Below are 16531 nucleotides of genomic sequence, written 5' to 3' on the forward strand. Positions count from 1 at the left end.
GGTCGAATTTGGGGTCATGTGGACGCAATTCGACGGTATTAGCCTCTGGGAGCTATCCCAGAGTGCTCCATTGTGACCGCTCTGAATAGCACTCTCAACTCAGATGCACTGGCCAGGTAGACAGGAAAAGACCCGGGAACTTTTGAATTTCATTTCCTGTTTGGCCAGCATGGCCAGCTGATCAGCACAGGTGACCATGCAGAGCTCATCAGCACAGGTGACCATGGAGTCCCAGAATCGCAAAAGAGCTCCAGCATGGACCAAATGGGAGGTATTGGATCTGATCGCTGTATGGGGAGAACTCTGTTCCAAAAGACGAAATGCCAATATATTTGCAAAAATCTCCAAGGGCATGATGGACAGAGGCTACAACAGAGGACACAACAGGGGCACACAGTAGTGCCGCATGAAAGTTAAGGAGCTGAGGCAAGCCTACCAAAAAACAAAGGATGCAAACAGTGGCTCCGGGTCAGAGCCCCATACATGCCACTTCTATGATGAGCTGCATGCAATTCTAGGGGGGGCCCCTACCACTATCCCACCACTGTCCGTGGACACCTGCAAGCGGGGAGTCTCACGCAACAGGGATGAGGATTTTGTGGATGAGGAAGATGAAGAGGAGGAGGAGGTTGAGGATAGCGCACAGCAGGCAAGTGGAGAATCCCTTCTCCTTCGCAACCAGGAACTGTTCATCACCCTAGAGCCAATACCCGCCCAACCCTCCCAAGGCGGGATCCCGGACCATGAAGCCAGAGAAGGCATCTCTGGTGAGTGTTACTTAGTAAATATAATACAGGGTTTAAAAGCAAGCGAGTTTAATAATTAATTTGCCCTGAAGACTTGGGATGCATTTGCAGCCAGTATAGCTATTGGAAAAGTATGTTAACGTGTCTGGGGATGGAGATGTCCCTGGAGGATTTCTGTTCCATGAAGCTCTCGTGGAGGTACTCTAAAAGCCTTTGCCACACGGTAGGGGGAGGCCCATTCATGCTGAGTTGTTCGTGTTTGGCTGAGACGGATCTTCCCTGATACTAGCCACGCGGTGGAGGGGCAGGGGGTGAAGCACATGTGCTATGTAATGTGAATCACTTGATTCAGTGTGAAATAGTCTTCCCTTTGTTCTCTAAAATGTATCTTTTTAAATACTACTCTCCCTTTTTTTCCTCCTGCAGCTGCAAATGTTTCCACGCTCGCCCTATCATCTCCGTCCCAGAGGCTAGGGCAGATTAGAAGATGAAAAAAACGCACTCACAATGACATGTTCTCAGAGCTCATGTAGTCCTCCTGCATTGAAAGAGCTCAGCAGAATGCATGGAGGCAAACAATGGCAGAGTCCAGGAAAGCGTTAAATGAACGCGATGAGAGGAGGGAGGAGCACACTGAGAGGAGGCAGGATGCAATGCTAAGCCTAATGGGGGAGCATAACTGACATGCTCAGGCGTCTGGTGGAGCTGCAGGAAAGGCAGCAGGAGCACAGACCGCCGCTGCAGCCCCTGTATAACCGCCTGCCCTCCTCCCCAAGTTCCATATCCTCCTCACCCAGATGCCCAAGAACGCGGTGGGGGAGAGGCTACGGGCACCCAGCCACTCCACCCCAGAGGATTGCCCAAGCAACAGAAGGCTGGCATTCAATAAGTTTTGAACTGTAGTGTGACCTTGTCCTTCCCTCCTCCCCTCATCCACTACCCCACCCAGTGCTTCCCTCCTCACCCACCCCTCCCGGGCTACCTTGCAAGTTTTCCCCCTATTTGTGTGATGAATTAGTAAAGAATGCATGATTTTGAAACAATAATGACTTTATTGCCTCTGAAAATGGTGATCGAAGTGGGGAGGTCAGTTGGCTTACAGGGAAGTAGAGTCAACCAAGAGAACGGGTTTTCATCAAGGAGAAACAAACAGAACAGTCACACCATAGCCTGGCCAGTCATGAAACTGGTTTTCAAAGTTTCCCTGATGCGCAGGACACCCAGCTGTGCTCTTCTAATTGCCCTGGTATCTGGCTGCGTGTAATCGGCCGCACCTCAACCTCCCACCCCCCATAAACGTCTCCCCTTTACTCTCACAGACATTGTGGAGCACACAGCAAGCAGCAATAACAATGGGAATATTGGTTTTGCTGAGGTCTAACCTAGTCAGTAAACTGCACCAGCCATCTTTTAAACATCCAAATGCACATTCTACCACCATTCTGCACTTGCTCAGCCTATAGTTGAACTGCTCCTTACTACTGTCCAGGGTGCCTGTGTATGGCTTCATGAGCCATGGCATTAAGGGGTAGTCTGGGGCCCCAAGGATAACTATAGGCATTTCAACATCCCCAACGGTAATTTTCTGGTCTGGGAAGTAAGTCCCTTCCTGCAGCTGTTCAAACAGACCTGAAGATGCGAGCATCATGCACCTTTCCCGGCCATCCCACGTTGATGTCAGTGAAACGTCCCTTGTGATCCACTAGTGCTTGCAGCACCATGGAAAAGTACCCCTTGTGGTTTACGTACTGGCTGCCAAGGTGGTCCGGTCCCAAGATAGAGATATGTGTTCCGTCTATTGCTCCACCGCAGTTAAGGAACCCTATTGCAGCAACCCTTGATAGCAGCAGCTCAGTGATTGCGTTGGCTACTTGGATCACAGCAGCCCCCACAGTAGATTTACCCACTCCAAATTGATTCCCGACTGACCGGTAGCTGTCTGGCTTCCAGAGGGCTATCACCACTCACTTCTCAACTGTGAGGGCTGCTCTCATCTTGGTATTCTTGCACTTCTGTTGTGAGCATTGCAAACACCTCGTGATCGTGCTGTCATCACCTCCTCGCCTGCTTTTGCAGGTTCTGCACATACTGCAGGATAATGTGCGAGGTGTTTGAGCAGCGGTGAGCTGAGCGGGCTCCATGCTTGCCATGGTATGGCGTCTGCAGGAGAGCAGAGTTGCAGTGGAAGCGGTGGCTGACGTTGGATGCCACAAGAATAGATATTTATAAAGAATGACTAGAGGACCTGCGAAGTGGATTCATGAGAGCAGGAGAGCAGAGTTGCAGTGGAAGCGGTGGAGGACGACAATTAGCACCACGCACATTTCCCAAGGAAGAACACAAGTACCTGGGAGCACATGACAGACAACATGAAGAAATTCACTACTGAGACAAGAGCAGCAGAGCAGAATTGCAGTGGAAGCGGTGGATGACGACAATGGTTAGCAGTCCTACTGTACCATCTGCTGACAGCAGTATGGCATCTGCTAGGAAAAAAGGCGCAAAATGATTGTCTGCCGTTGCTTTTATGGAGGGAGGGGCGACTGACGACATGTACCCAAAACCACCCACAAAAAGGTTTTTGCCCCATCAGGCATTGGGAGCTCAACCCAGAATTCCAATGGGCAGTGGAGACTGTGGAAACTGTGGGATAGCTACCGACAGTGCAATGCTCCAAAAGTCTACGCTAGCCACGGTACTGTGGACGCACTCCGCTGACTTAATGTGCTTAGTGGGGACCACACACAATCAATTGTATAAAGTTGCTTCCTAAAAATCGACTTCTATAAATTTGACCTAATTTCGTAGTGTAAACATACCCTTAGACTGCGTGCTTAATTGATTCAGTGGGGTTTGCACCTTCAGCCCACCCCAACAAGCTGTCGTGTATTGGACATATGATCCCCAGCCTTTAGCACAATGACTTAGACCTTGTCTGCACTACAGGGAAAAGTCAATCTAAGCTACACAATTTGAGTTACATGAATAGCGCAACTCAAGTTGACGTGGCTTAGATCTACTTACCGCGGGGCCCACACTGCGTGATGTCGACGGGAGTTTCTCCGTCGACTCCCCTTATTCTTCTTGATCCGGTGGAGTACAGGAGTCGACGGGAGATGCATTGATCACGGCTCATTGATCCCCCAGTAAGTGTAGACAAGCCCTTAGATCATGGACTGGCAAGCAAGCTAGCTCTCAAACTGCACATTCCCCAGTGACGTGGGAAGTTCCAAGGTTTCAGACCTTTTTTTTTTTATGGTCTGCCAGTATCTGAGTGAACACCGGTGACGTAAGGCGCAGACTACAAACCAGCTTTTTCTCACTTAAGCAATAGAATTCTTGTTGATCTTTCTCTGATCTCTTGAACTCTCCTGAAGTTTTGCTGTCTCCTGTCTGCTCATTATAAAGGAGGTTTGTAGTGGTCGAGAGCTAGACAAACTGAACAGCTGAAAGTTGTTTCTGAATACTATGGCGGGGCTTATTGTATTGGTGTGTTAGGACAGCAGTTCTCAACCAGGAGTCCAGGGCCTCCTGGGGGCCACAAGCAGGTTTCAGAGAGAGCAGGGCCAGCATTAGACTCACTGGGGCCCAGGGCAGAAAGCCAAATCCCAAGCCCTGCTGCCCGAGGCTGAAGCTGAAGCCTGAGCAACTTAGTTTTGCGGGGGCCCCTGTGGCATGGGCCCCTGGGCAATTGCTCTGCTGGCTACTCCCTAATGCTGGCCTCAGCTTTTAATTTACTGAAAAACCATTGTTGTGGCACAGGTAGGCCATGGAATTTTTATAACATGTTGGGGAGGGGGCCTTAAAGAAAAAGGTTGAGAATCCCTGTCTTGGGATATGCTTCAGAGTTGAATGTTCTGGTTTTTGAACCCAAGGATATTTCCTCCTAAGTCCCTAATAGACAGGGTGGCCACCATCTTTTTAAGACAAAGGCAAAAGCATTTCTGAATGAGACTCATTACAGTAGAGTTTGATTCTGTTAGTGAGCACCAAAGTAGAGTAACTAGAGAGAGTTTTGACAGAGTGTGTGCTATAATCAGGGAGAGATGTATTAATGAGAAGAAATAGAGGCGCTATGATTAATTATAACCCATTTTAAAGTCAATATGGTGGTAATTTGACTATGTAAATAACTGTAAAAAGTAACTATGTCAACCCTTTAATACAAAAGGGTAGATCTGCGTCTATTTCATATGTAAATAAAACACCCAACAGCATGAATAGAAAAAATGCAACAAGAAGGATGAATGTGGTTGGCTAAATTAGGACTATGCAATGAAGTTCTCAGGTGTCCCTGAAATATTGTACTACTTCAGCTCCTCCAAACTGACAGTGGTGGTGTATAGGGATGAGGAAACTTTGATTTGTAACTTTACTTTTCGAAGGGTAGTTTTCATAAGAGGGTAGAGTGGTGATATGTACTCATGTTACTGGGAGATGATACTTATTACATCTCATAGTTAGCTCCTTCAACAAGAGTAGGCTGTCCTCTCTGGAAATAACAGATCACATTAATGTGAACCAACAGGGTTTGAGGGCAGGATTTTGACCCACTGTATGTGACCCACTGCTCAGTGTGTTACGTGTCCCCCTTTGTGACCAATTGACAGAAGATACTAGGTCCATTACAGCTGCACACTTCACATCCTTGCTCTGTAGCTCAAACTATAACTTATACTTCTAGCACTGAAGGTCCCCAGTTCAATCACTAGCATTGGCCAAGAGGTCAGTCATTGCAGACTTGGACTCACTCTGCTGGTTTCCAGAACTTTATGCCGCATGTGCTGTAAAACACAGTTCCTTCCAGATTTCAAGAAACTTATGTTGGGATTTGGTAATGAAGGTCATATTTTATATCCCTGTTTGTTTCCACTGCCCTACTACGTGCCGTTCATTAACATCATTTAGCCACATCACTGAGAATGGGTGCTACTTTGTAATAGTCTGTATTGGGAATGGGGTTGCACAGGTGTGGAAGGGTAGAATTTGGCCTGCCGGATGTAATGTAAGGTACAGCTTGATGCACCTAGTTTATAAAATCAGCTCACATACTGAGCTTTTAGAATTCAATAGGGCAGGCCTTGCTGTACACTGGACCTAATTAAGGTGTCCAGAAATCATTCAAGGGTGGGGTCTTTGGAAGAAGTCTAGTCAGTGGAAGGCTAACTTTTAAGAGATCCACATCAGGAGGAGAAAAGTAAGTTGCACTGTGTCAGTAAGAACTCACCATGTTTTGTGATAGAAGGCTGATTCTGCTCTTACTTACACTCAGAGCAGGAGTAACTGCTGTCAATTAGGAGTATCTCCATTGAGGATAATGGCATTTCACCAGCGTAAAGCTGGTATAAGTGGAAACATAATCAAGTCCAGAAGATGTCCTTTTCTTCTTGGGGAAGAAAAAAATGGAAGGAAGGAAATCTGGTCTGGTTTGGAAAACATACTACTTAAAACAAGAACCAAGAGTAAAATATCTAATTTCCCTTTTTCCTCCCCTGGCTACAGGTACTCTTTTTAATGCAGCCAGATTGCACCAGTAGTTTTGTCCAATATTTTAGAAGAGCATTACTTCTCTGATAGTGAGAGTAGGGATTTGTTGTCTTGATATGCTAGTGAAATACATAATGTTAGTTATGTCGGACAGTCTGGATAGATCAAGGAGTTAATAGTTGGAAATATAGTATTTATTCCTTGAATTGGGACCCTTTTCTTTCTTAGTGCTTTGGGAGGTTTACATAGATAACAGACTGCTTACAGTTTGTTGTGATTCAATTAATTATTAATGTTTAACAATAGAGAAGGCTTCTAGATAGTCCTTTGCATTCATTAGTATGGCCTTACTATTATTCTACCGCTTTTATTGGAAGAGGTTCAAAAATTCAATCTCTTTTTTGATTTACTGCTAACCATTATGGGGGTCCAATAATATTGATTAAAACCATTTTAGTAATGCAGCAGATACTGTATTGTCAGCAGACTAATGTAACGGATTCAGCTGTGTGACTTCCTGTTTTCTTTTTTGGTTGCTGAACAGACATTGATGAATGCTCAGATGGCTTTGTTCAATGTGACAGCCGTGCTAACTGCATTAACCTGCCTGGCTGGTACCACTGTGAGTGCAGGGACGGCTACCATGACAATGGGATGTTTTCACCGAGTGGAGAATCATGTGAAGGTCAGTACCCAATAAAGGGGCAAATGTCTAATAGGTCACATATTATTACTGTATTATGAATGATAATGTGCAGAGTCTCCAGCTGATATTGGGGATCCATTGTGTTAGGCACTGTCTAGACATAGAGTGAGAGACGGTCCCTGCCCCAAAGACCTTAGAGCAGAAATAGATAAGACAAAAACAGGAGAAAGGAGGTATTATTTTCCCTACTGCGCAGATGGGGAACTGAAGAGCACAGGGAGATTCAGCGACTAGTCCAAGGTCACATATGAAGTCTGCGGCTGAGCCAGGAACAGAATCTCTTTGGCCTCATACCTGCTTGTGTGCAGTAATAATCGGGGCCAGATTGAGCAGCCCTTCTCCCATCCTCTTTGCCCAGCCAGTATAAGCCAGGCAGAATTGCAGTCCCTGCTCTTGGGAAGCCAGGATCTTATCTCTACTTACTCTCCAACCCAAAGAGAGCAAAGAGATGGTTCCAGCCTCTCTGTGGACTGGCTTTCTTCACTAGCTGGCTGTAAAGGGGAGTAACAGAGAAGAAAGATAGTCCAGTGGTTAGGGAGAGATTTTCCAAAATGAAATGCTACTGAACAGGTGACCCCTGTATATGCTAGCAGGCTGTAAAGATCACCACATTCTCTCATCAGTGACATCACAGAGGGGGTGAAGTAGACTGAGGAAATTATTTTTTTACATGCAGAAATGAAGCTTATCCAGCCAGTTCCTCCTCTCCAATTACCTTGTACACTAAAATATTCCTCTTTAAGAAACTTGTCCTATTGCAAAGAATGATTCAGGGGGTCTAATAGGCCACTGCTCACTCCCAGGGTACTATGATGTTGCTTTTACTGCTCATAGAATTACTGCCTTTAGAAAGCGGCAGTTTGCAGAATAACATTAGAAGCTTGGAAACACTGGAGGTGGCGGATGGGGGGTTGGTGCTGTGTAGAATCATTCCAGAGGCTCTAGCAAATGGGAACAGCAAGTTAGTGGGTACACAGTTATTTAAAGATGCAGCTCTCCTAGTATGAAGCACTTAGTCTTGAAGCATTTATGAGCCTCTACTCTAAAGGCTATTTTAAGACAAACAAGGCTGCGTGTTCCGTTCTGGTTTGTTTAGACCAAAATTGTGCATATTCCTTCATATTTGGTCATTATAAACTTGGAACGCTCCCACAGCGTGAGTTGCTCAGCTTTGTTTAAGCTCAGGTCTGTAGGCAGTGTCGATCCCAAAGGGAAGGAATGGAATTAATCTCAGTGATGCAGACTCAAAGAATGCTTTCCACTGAGAGCAAGGGTCACCTTTTCAGTATCCCTCTGACCACTTCTTCAGAGTATTTTTACCACATTTGAAAGCCTGTACTCCCAGGTGGATTAGCTACGTGGCTACTGCCTTTGTAAAGTTGAGCTTCTCCATCAAGAACTGGCTAAATTTCAATGCTGGTCAGACAGATTTTAGAATATGCCAAATAGTTTTGGAAAAATCTGTCTGTACACAAGTGATGCACTAACTAATTGTCCATGAAAATATTTAGTCGGTAACCATCCAACACAAGGTTTTATCTGTGACTGTCATACTGTATTTGCCTTCTAGCTTTAACATTGTGATTTGGTGCTGTCTACTAGACATTTGGTTGTTCAACCAACTTAAAACTCAGATATACTAAATTTTTTGCAGTGTGTCCATCATTAAAGATGAGCATTTAAACTTCTTCTAAGCAACAATGATCCCATTTCTATAAAAGTGAGAAGCCAAGGAAAAAGAAATACAGAATTGCTGCTAAATAGAAAGCTTTTTAGGATTTTCTACAAGGCATCAACAACTCGTTAGTAAATATATACAGAAAGGGACAAGTGATTAGACTTAATTCAGGAAAATACCTGCATGCTGTTGATAACCCCAGTCACTAACAATGGAACACTTTCAGATTGACTGTTTGCTACTCTAAACTTTAGAATATGAAACAGCACAAGGGAGGTTAGATATTCTGTTGTTATCACACTGCATTATATTTTGTTGGACTGAAGCTATGGCATTGTGTCTCAAATAGGACATAAAGTCAGAACAAAGTGTGATGATATGACACAGCCTAATTTATTGAATTCAGAAAGCTGAACATCTTGGGGCCAATATTAGTTAGACAGACTTGCTCAGATAAACTAAGAACCAAGGTAAACCTCCAACCAGAACTCTAACTGAACCAAAGCTTTTCTGAAGTTCAAAAAGATTTATAAACTTTTTTTAAAAAAATTCCTCACTTCTGATGCCTCTTCACTTTGCGGGTTTATGTCAGGACCAGGAGTGGAAGCTCCCAAATGCAGCAAAAGAATACTATGCCTGACCTGTGCAGAAAAAGAAAGCAAGAGAAATGTCACAAAAGTACAAGATTTCTAGACCAACTCTTAGACCCAAAGGGTTTTTATAAATCTAGATAAGCATCCACGTTTATCTGAACGTAAGCAAAACCATTCATTTTGAGGTTTTGCCCATGTCTGAGCAGTTTGGGGCAAATTCATCTCTGGTGTAAGTCAACTGATGAGCCTTTACAAGAAAGGATTTGCAAAATAAAGAGAGTTGGCCCAAAGCTCAAGGCCATTTTTGTCCAGAAACATTTGAATAAGAACTTCCCCTGTTGCTGAAATATCTTTGGATTTCAGCACATCTGGCAATTTCTGCTGGACTGGCTCCTGTCTTCCAGGTTTCTAATTTAGGAGCTCTCTGCTGTATCAAGGGACCAATGTGTTTGGAGGTTTCTCTGACCTGGGCAAGGCCTGGAATTTACAAAATTTGTATAAAGGAACCAGCCAAAGTCCAAAAGAGAGGGTGTTCCAGCCTTGATTCCTTTCTCAATGAAATAGAAAGACAGGAGGCCTCTGGAGCAGGAGAATGGTGTTGGGGGAGGGGAAATTGGGCAGTGTTATGGTCATGTGATGTGATTGGGTTGGGAGGTGCGGGATAGGAGGAGGGAGAAGGAAGACCTTAAAAATGTACATCTTATCGAACATGGGTTAGGTAAGCAAAATTTGGCCCTCAGTTAAGCTCTGGGTAGCTATTCACATTTTGTAGGATTTATCCAACACACTCCTCCAAATCTTTTGAGGCTCACACATCCCTATCTATACCATTCAAACTACTAGCTTCCTAAACACTGTTGTAAGCTGGCTGCAGTGTTTGTGTTTTTGGAAGATGACATGGGAGTGATAATAGTGATATAACACCTAGGTCTGAGATTGCTGGAAATTTGCAGCCTGGATTATTTTCCTCACATTCATTGTGTTCAGCAGTAACAGCTACCGAGTTCAGTTCCCAGCAGCCTCAGTAGTTTATGGTGTTTGGTGCCCCGGTTATGGCCGTAAACAAAATGTCAGCAACGTAATTCATGGTTTATGGTGGTTTGTTCCAAGTCCAAAATCAAAACGCTGAAGTAAGCTTTTGTCAGGGAAGGATGATTTGTGCTTAAGCACTTTGCAGATAAAGAATGAAGTTTGATGCTGATGAATAATGCAGATATGAATTTCACGTATGCAAGTTTGTTTTTCTGTCTCTGCATTTTGAGCATGTTGCTGTTTCAGAGTGGATTAGAATCACAATATGGACGCCCACTGATTTGGGCTGAGGATATTTAACCTGTCTTGTGCAGGGTATTCATTTTTCTGAGTTCAGCAAGCTGAAAGTTCAGAAGCAGAAGGGTGGGAATGTCAGAAGCTTTCAGTGTTGTCCAGACTCTGCTCCCATTGAAGTTGGAATGTCAGTGGTAAAGCTCCCATTGACTTCTGTGGAAGCAGAGTTAAACTGTCATTGAAACCTTTGGAAAATTCCACCCCAATGAATAAGTTGTGAAATGTGCCTGAATATGAAGGGCTAAATTCAGACCTGGTGTAAATGGGCACAGCTCCACTTGCTGTAATGGAGATGTTCTCATTTACACAGATATGAATTTCACCCAAAATTTCTCATTAAATGTGGTAGTTTTGAGTCAAATGAAGGTAGTCACCAACTTGCTTGAGAAGTGTGGGAGCTCTGTGTGTGAAAATATTTTAAACAAGAAAGTCCCTCCATAAAAATGGCTTAACAATAATAAAGAGAATTCCAGTGTTAGAAATTAATCATTTTGTTTAAAATATTAAACATTTACTTTTTTTTTCTTATTGTGGTAGCCAATGTTGCAGGAGATTGGAAATTGGTTTACAGAGTAGTTAGACAATTCCAAAATGCCAGTTTTGGTTCTTTTTTATAATAGGTTCACGATGTGTCATGATTTACTCACTTAGGAACATAGGAATTGCCACACTAGATTACATCCATGGTCCAGTTTATCCAGTATCCTGTTGCTGACAGTGACCAGCATCAGCACAAAATGCTTCAGAGGGAGGTACAAGAAATCTTGCTTTAAGCAGTGGGTGGAATAATCACATTAAGTGTCCTCCTATCCCTAATACTTAGACACTAGTCTACATACACCCTGAAGCATGACATTTAATATCTCTTCCAAAATCTGTTAGCATTAAGTATTGCAACTCCGGATATTCTTGTTATCCATATAAATGTACAATCGCATATTGGATCTTGCTAAATTTTTGGCTTCAACAACATCCTGTGGCAACAAATTCCACTATTTATGTGTTCTCTGAAAAAGTATTTCCTTTTATCAGATTTGAATTTGCCACCTTTCAATTTTATTGCACACCCCCTGTCATAAATACAAAGGGAAGGGTAACCACCTTTCTGTATACAATGCTATAAAATCCCTCCTGACCAGAGGCAAAATCCTTTCACCTGTAAAGGGTTAAGAAGGTAAGGTAAGCCCACTGGCACCTGACCCAAAATGGCCAATGAGGGGACAAGATTCTTTCAAATCTGGAGGGGGGACAAAGGGTTTTGTCTGTCTGTGTGATACCTTTGCCGGGAACAGATCAGGGATGCAAGCCTTCCAACTTCTGTAAAGTTAGTAAGTAATCTAGCTAGAAAATGCGTTAGATTTTCTTTTGTTTAATGGCTTGTAAAATAAACTGTGCTGGAAGGAATGTGTATTCCTGTTTTTGTGTCTTCTTTTTGTAACTTAAGGTTTTGCCTAGAGGGATTCTCTATGTTTTAAATCTGATTACCCTGTAAAGTATTTACCATCCTGATTTTACAGAGGTGATTTTTACCTTTTCTTTAAATAAAATTATTCTTTTAAGAACCTGATTGATTTTTCATTGTCCTTAAGATCCAAGGGCTTGGGTCTGTGTTCACCTGTACCAATTGGTGAGAATATTATTATCAAGCCTTCCCCAGGAAAGGGGGTATAGGGCTTGGGGGGATATTTTGGGGAAAGACATCTCCAAGTGGTCTCTTTCCCTGTTCTTTGTTTAAAACGCTTGGTGGTGGCAGCATACTGTTCAAGGACAAAGAAAAGTTTGTACCTTGGAGAAGTTTTTAACCTAAACTGGTAAGAATAAGCTTAGGGAGTCTTTCGTGCAGGTCCCCACATTGGTACCCTAGAGTTCAGAGTGGGGAAGGAAACTTGACACCCCTTATTCTTATGTCATGAGATAGATCAGGAGGTTCTGTTCTCCCAAACTTCTCTAGGTCCATTCATTATTTGATATACTTTTATCCTCTCCCCTTATTTGTCTCCTTTGTAAGATAAATAATTCTAGTCTTTTCAATCTCTCTTCATATGAGAGTTTTTCCAGGCCCCTAATCATTTTCGTCACCCTTGTCTGAACCCCCTTTAATTCTTCAGTATCCCTTCTTGAGATGGGGTTACTACAGTAGGTGAAGCCACACCATTGATTCAGATAATGGTATTATATAACTTTCCATGTTTTTCTCCATCTTATTTCTCATGAATCCTAACACCTTGTTACTTTTTTGACTGTAGCTGCACAATGAGCCGAAGTTTTAATTGAGCTGTTTTGCTTTAAGTGTTGGGTTTAAGACTGGTCTGGAGAAGGTTCCCTTTCCATCTTTGAAGCCAAAAGTAGTTGAGTATTGTCTGAGGCTTTGAGACTGATTGTGAAAGATACACGTCTATGTTGATTTTTTTATTGGTCTGCTGTCCAGTAAGTATCACAAATATCACTTTTTTGTGCAATCTGTAATTAAAAACATGGGGCCAGATTGTCATAAAGTTTTGATTTATGATTAAAGTCAATGGAGCTACCCAGATTTGCACAGCCAAGGATGTGGCCTTTGATTTTTCAGATACATTCCAAAATGTATTTATATTGAGTAGTGCTATTTATCATATGCTCTTTCAGAATCCTAAAATGAGAGAAATGGGTGGGATTTTCTCTCTAGGAGGAGACAGCTCGAAAAGCTAAATAAAATCATTGAAATGCAAGGCAGTGTATGCCGTTAGTTTGTCTTTGCGAAAGATGTGTGTGTACGCATTAATGAAATGTGTCTCTAAAGTACTCTGAAATCTTTGAAATGTAATATTGTGTCAAAGTTGTTCAGCTTAATCCCCGTTGAGATTTATTTTGTTCTTATATTAGACACAAAGATCATGGATGCCTCTGTAACTCGAATAACTAATTTGCTCTGTTGGTACCTTAGATAAACCATGTGATCCCTTATTACTGAATGAAACTACAGGTCAGACTTCACCTTTCATGTTAACTTTTCAGTAGATGTGTAGGTGACTCAAAAGCACTAGGCAAAGCAAAAGAGTTTGGAAGCAAATTCAGTTGTCGGTTGCTTTGCTTGTTAAGTTTCAGAGTAGCAGCCGTGTTAGTCTGTATTCGCAAAAAGAAAAGGAGTACTTGTGGCACCTTAGAGACTAACAAATTTATTTGAGCATAAGCTTTTGTGAGCTACAGCTCACTTCATCGGATGTAGCTCACGAAAGCTTATGCTCAAATAAATTTGTTAGTCTCTAAGGTGCCACAAGTACTCCTTTTCTTTTCGCTTGTTAAGTATCCTTTTACTTCTCATGGATGCAGGCTTCCATAGACTAATGGTCTTTCTGGGGCTTAGTATTATCTCTGCTTTTGTGCCTCTTGTCTAGAAGTTGTGGTTGCCTTGTTCTTGCTCAACAACTTTCACTTAGAAAAATTCAAATGATAAAGGTTTTTTTCTTTTAAAACAGAGAAGCGGTTTTTCAAAGACATTGTGTGAACTTGTGAGTTATTTCTCCCTATTCTGGTGGAGTGCAAATTAATTTTCAGCCGAAGGCTTTAATGGCTGAGAATCATTTATACTGGCTGTAGCAAGGCCATTTTTGTTAATTGAATGTGGTCTAAAAGCCTTACGCGGCATGTTTTCACAGACATTGATGAATGTGGGACTGGAAGGCACAGCTGTGCCAATGACACTGTTTGCTTTAACTTGGATGGTGGGTATGACTGTCGATGTCCTCATGGGAAAAACTGCACAGGAGACTGTATCCATGATGACAAAATCAAACACAATGGGCAGATTTGGGTTCTGGAGAACGACCGGTGCTCCGTCTGCTCATGCCAGGTTAGTATAAAGTTCACTGTTTTTTTAATTACTCGTGGGGAAAAGGGAGAGATTGCTAGGGTGGAAGAAAATGCTATGATTCCAGTGAAATTACTCTTTTACTGCTTTTCTTAGGCCCCCTCCACCATGGAGGTGATGTCACAGAAAAGGTGATTTCCACAGGACCATTTGGGATCAGTGTGTTTCCATGTACCCAACACCGAGCACCCTATCCCAGTCCTACTCAATCCTGGCCATTTCCCATTGGATGGATAATAGTTCCTTGGAGGCTTTGCTGTGCAACCCTGAAAAAAGAAAGACAGAGCCATCAGAGACACCCATCTCCCTTAGCCATGTGGGAGCGGTGAAATTAGTGCACAGAAGATTTCCCCTGTGCATTGATCTTTGAGATGTAGTTGGACCCAGAATTAGATTGGCTAGAATTGATGAAATGTGAAGGGAAAAAGCTGTCTTCCCCCACCCGCCCGGCCTCTCATATACCCCAAGGTAATATTGTCCATCCTCCTCAGATATTAATGTGAAGCTGTTCTTTCCCCTAAACTCATGCTTAGTGCTGAAAATGTTGAAGCAGAACCCGGGCCAAATTTGCTGCTGGCAAAAACAGGGACAACTCCCTGAAAGCTAAGGTTTCACCACCATTTAAGTTGAACTCTGGCTATGTTTAGTCTTTCTAATATGAACACCTTACAATAGGTGTAGGAGAGATGGATTGGTCTTGAAGTTTCTATCAACACTTACTAACAGACATACAAAAGTTAGTATAATCTTAGTAAAATCTGCTAATCTGACTGTCTCAGGAAAACCAATATATTTCATCACCTCAGGAGAGGGCTGCTTGAAGAATTGCTGTTATGAAGGATATACACAAGAAATTAAAGACATGCAAATTAACTATGTGATTTAGAATTAAGCCAACATGCCTAATTTTGTATAGTGACCAGAGTTATGCAAATTTCTATTATCACTATGTGCTGTTCGGTCTTGGAACAACAGAGTGGCTATGTGATGTGTCGGCGGATGGTCTGTGACTGTGAGAACCCTACTGTTGACCTGTTTTGTTGCCCTGAATGTGACTCAAGGCTCAGCAGTCAATGTCTACATCAAAGTGGGGAGCTCTCATACAACAGTGGAGATACCTGGGTGCAGAACTGTCAGCAGTGTCGATGCTTGGTAAGTCTTCCTACAACAGCAGAGTCTATAGTAAGGCCAGGTCTACACTACCACTTACTTCAGCATAACTTACATCACTATGGGGTGTGAATAAACCTCTCACCTGAGTGACGTAAGTTACACCAACCTAAGCCCAAGTGTGGACAACACTATGTCGGTGAGCTTCTCCCACCTCTCTAACTACCGCCTTTCACAGAGGTGGATTTATTATGCCAAAGGGAAAGTGTCTTCACCAGATGCGCTACAACACTTGTAGCACTTATAGTGTAGAATAGAACTAAGAAAAATGAACTCCAAGCATTTTGGCAACATCTAAATGGGATTTCACTTTGAATGTATTTTTGAATTAATCCTTTTCTGTTTCCATTTTTGTGTAAACAAAGTTTGGTTTGCACAAATGTTTTCAAACAGCAAATTTCAGGCCTATGGCCAAGATTCATTTAATCGCTAAATGAAATTTGTTTAATTGTGAAATAAAATTGTTTTGAGTGGAGAGTGGCGGTCATCTAGTTAAAGAACCTAAATAATGGCTTAAGTGGCCAATCACATCCTGAAAAGCGAATTCTGAATATTGAATTTTTAAATGAGTATCACAACAAGCAATTTCTGATCAGTGCATAGCCTGAAATTTATTTGTTAAACTATTTGTGGAACAATTTCAAATAGAAGACAAGTTGGTAGAAACTCAGTCTGTTCACGACCAATTCACAAACGTGAAAAAAGATTAAATTTCCTGAATACATTATTTCTAGAGAATTGTTCACCAAGCTGCACTTTACTGCATTGGTTTGAAATAATGTCCCTTGCAAGTTTTAAGAGGCAACAGTTCTTATGTCTTTTAGACATAATGCAGTGCAATTAGATCTCAAAATGTAGTTGTTAATGGGGAGACATCAATTGGTGAGGCCGTTTCTAGTGGCGTAGTCCAGGGATATGTTCTTGGTCCAATGCTATTCAGTATTTTTATCAGATGACAAAAAAATTGATTGGGTAGTA

The 16531-nt window shown here is 42.5% G+C and overlaps 1 protein-coding gene across 1 annotated transcript in view; it reads left to right on the top strand.

Annotated features, from left to right (window-relative positions):
- NELL2 (neural EGFL like 2) overlaps positions 1 to 16531 on the top strand; it is a 227738-nt gene that overhangs the window by 201225 nt on the left and 9982 nt on the right. Inside the window, 3 exon segments of the mRNA XM_037887796.2 lie at positions 6773 to 6918; positions 14172 to 14365; positions 15359 to 15535. Of these exon segments, the coding sequence (XP_037743724.1) occupies positions 6773 to 6918; positions 14172 to 14365; positions 15359 to 15535 (517 nt within the window).

The sequence above is a fragment of the Chelonia mydas genome, chromosome 1 (genome assembly GCF_015237465.2).
Source record: "Chelonia mydas isolate rCheMyd1 chromosome 1, rCheMyd1.pri.v2, whole genome shotgun sequence".
Lineage (NCBI taxonomy): Eukaryota > Metazoa > Chordata > Testudines > Cheloniidae > Chelonia > Chelonia mydas.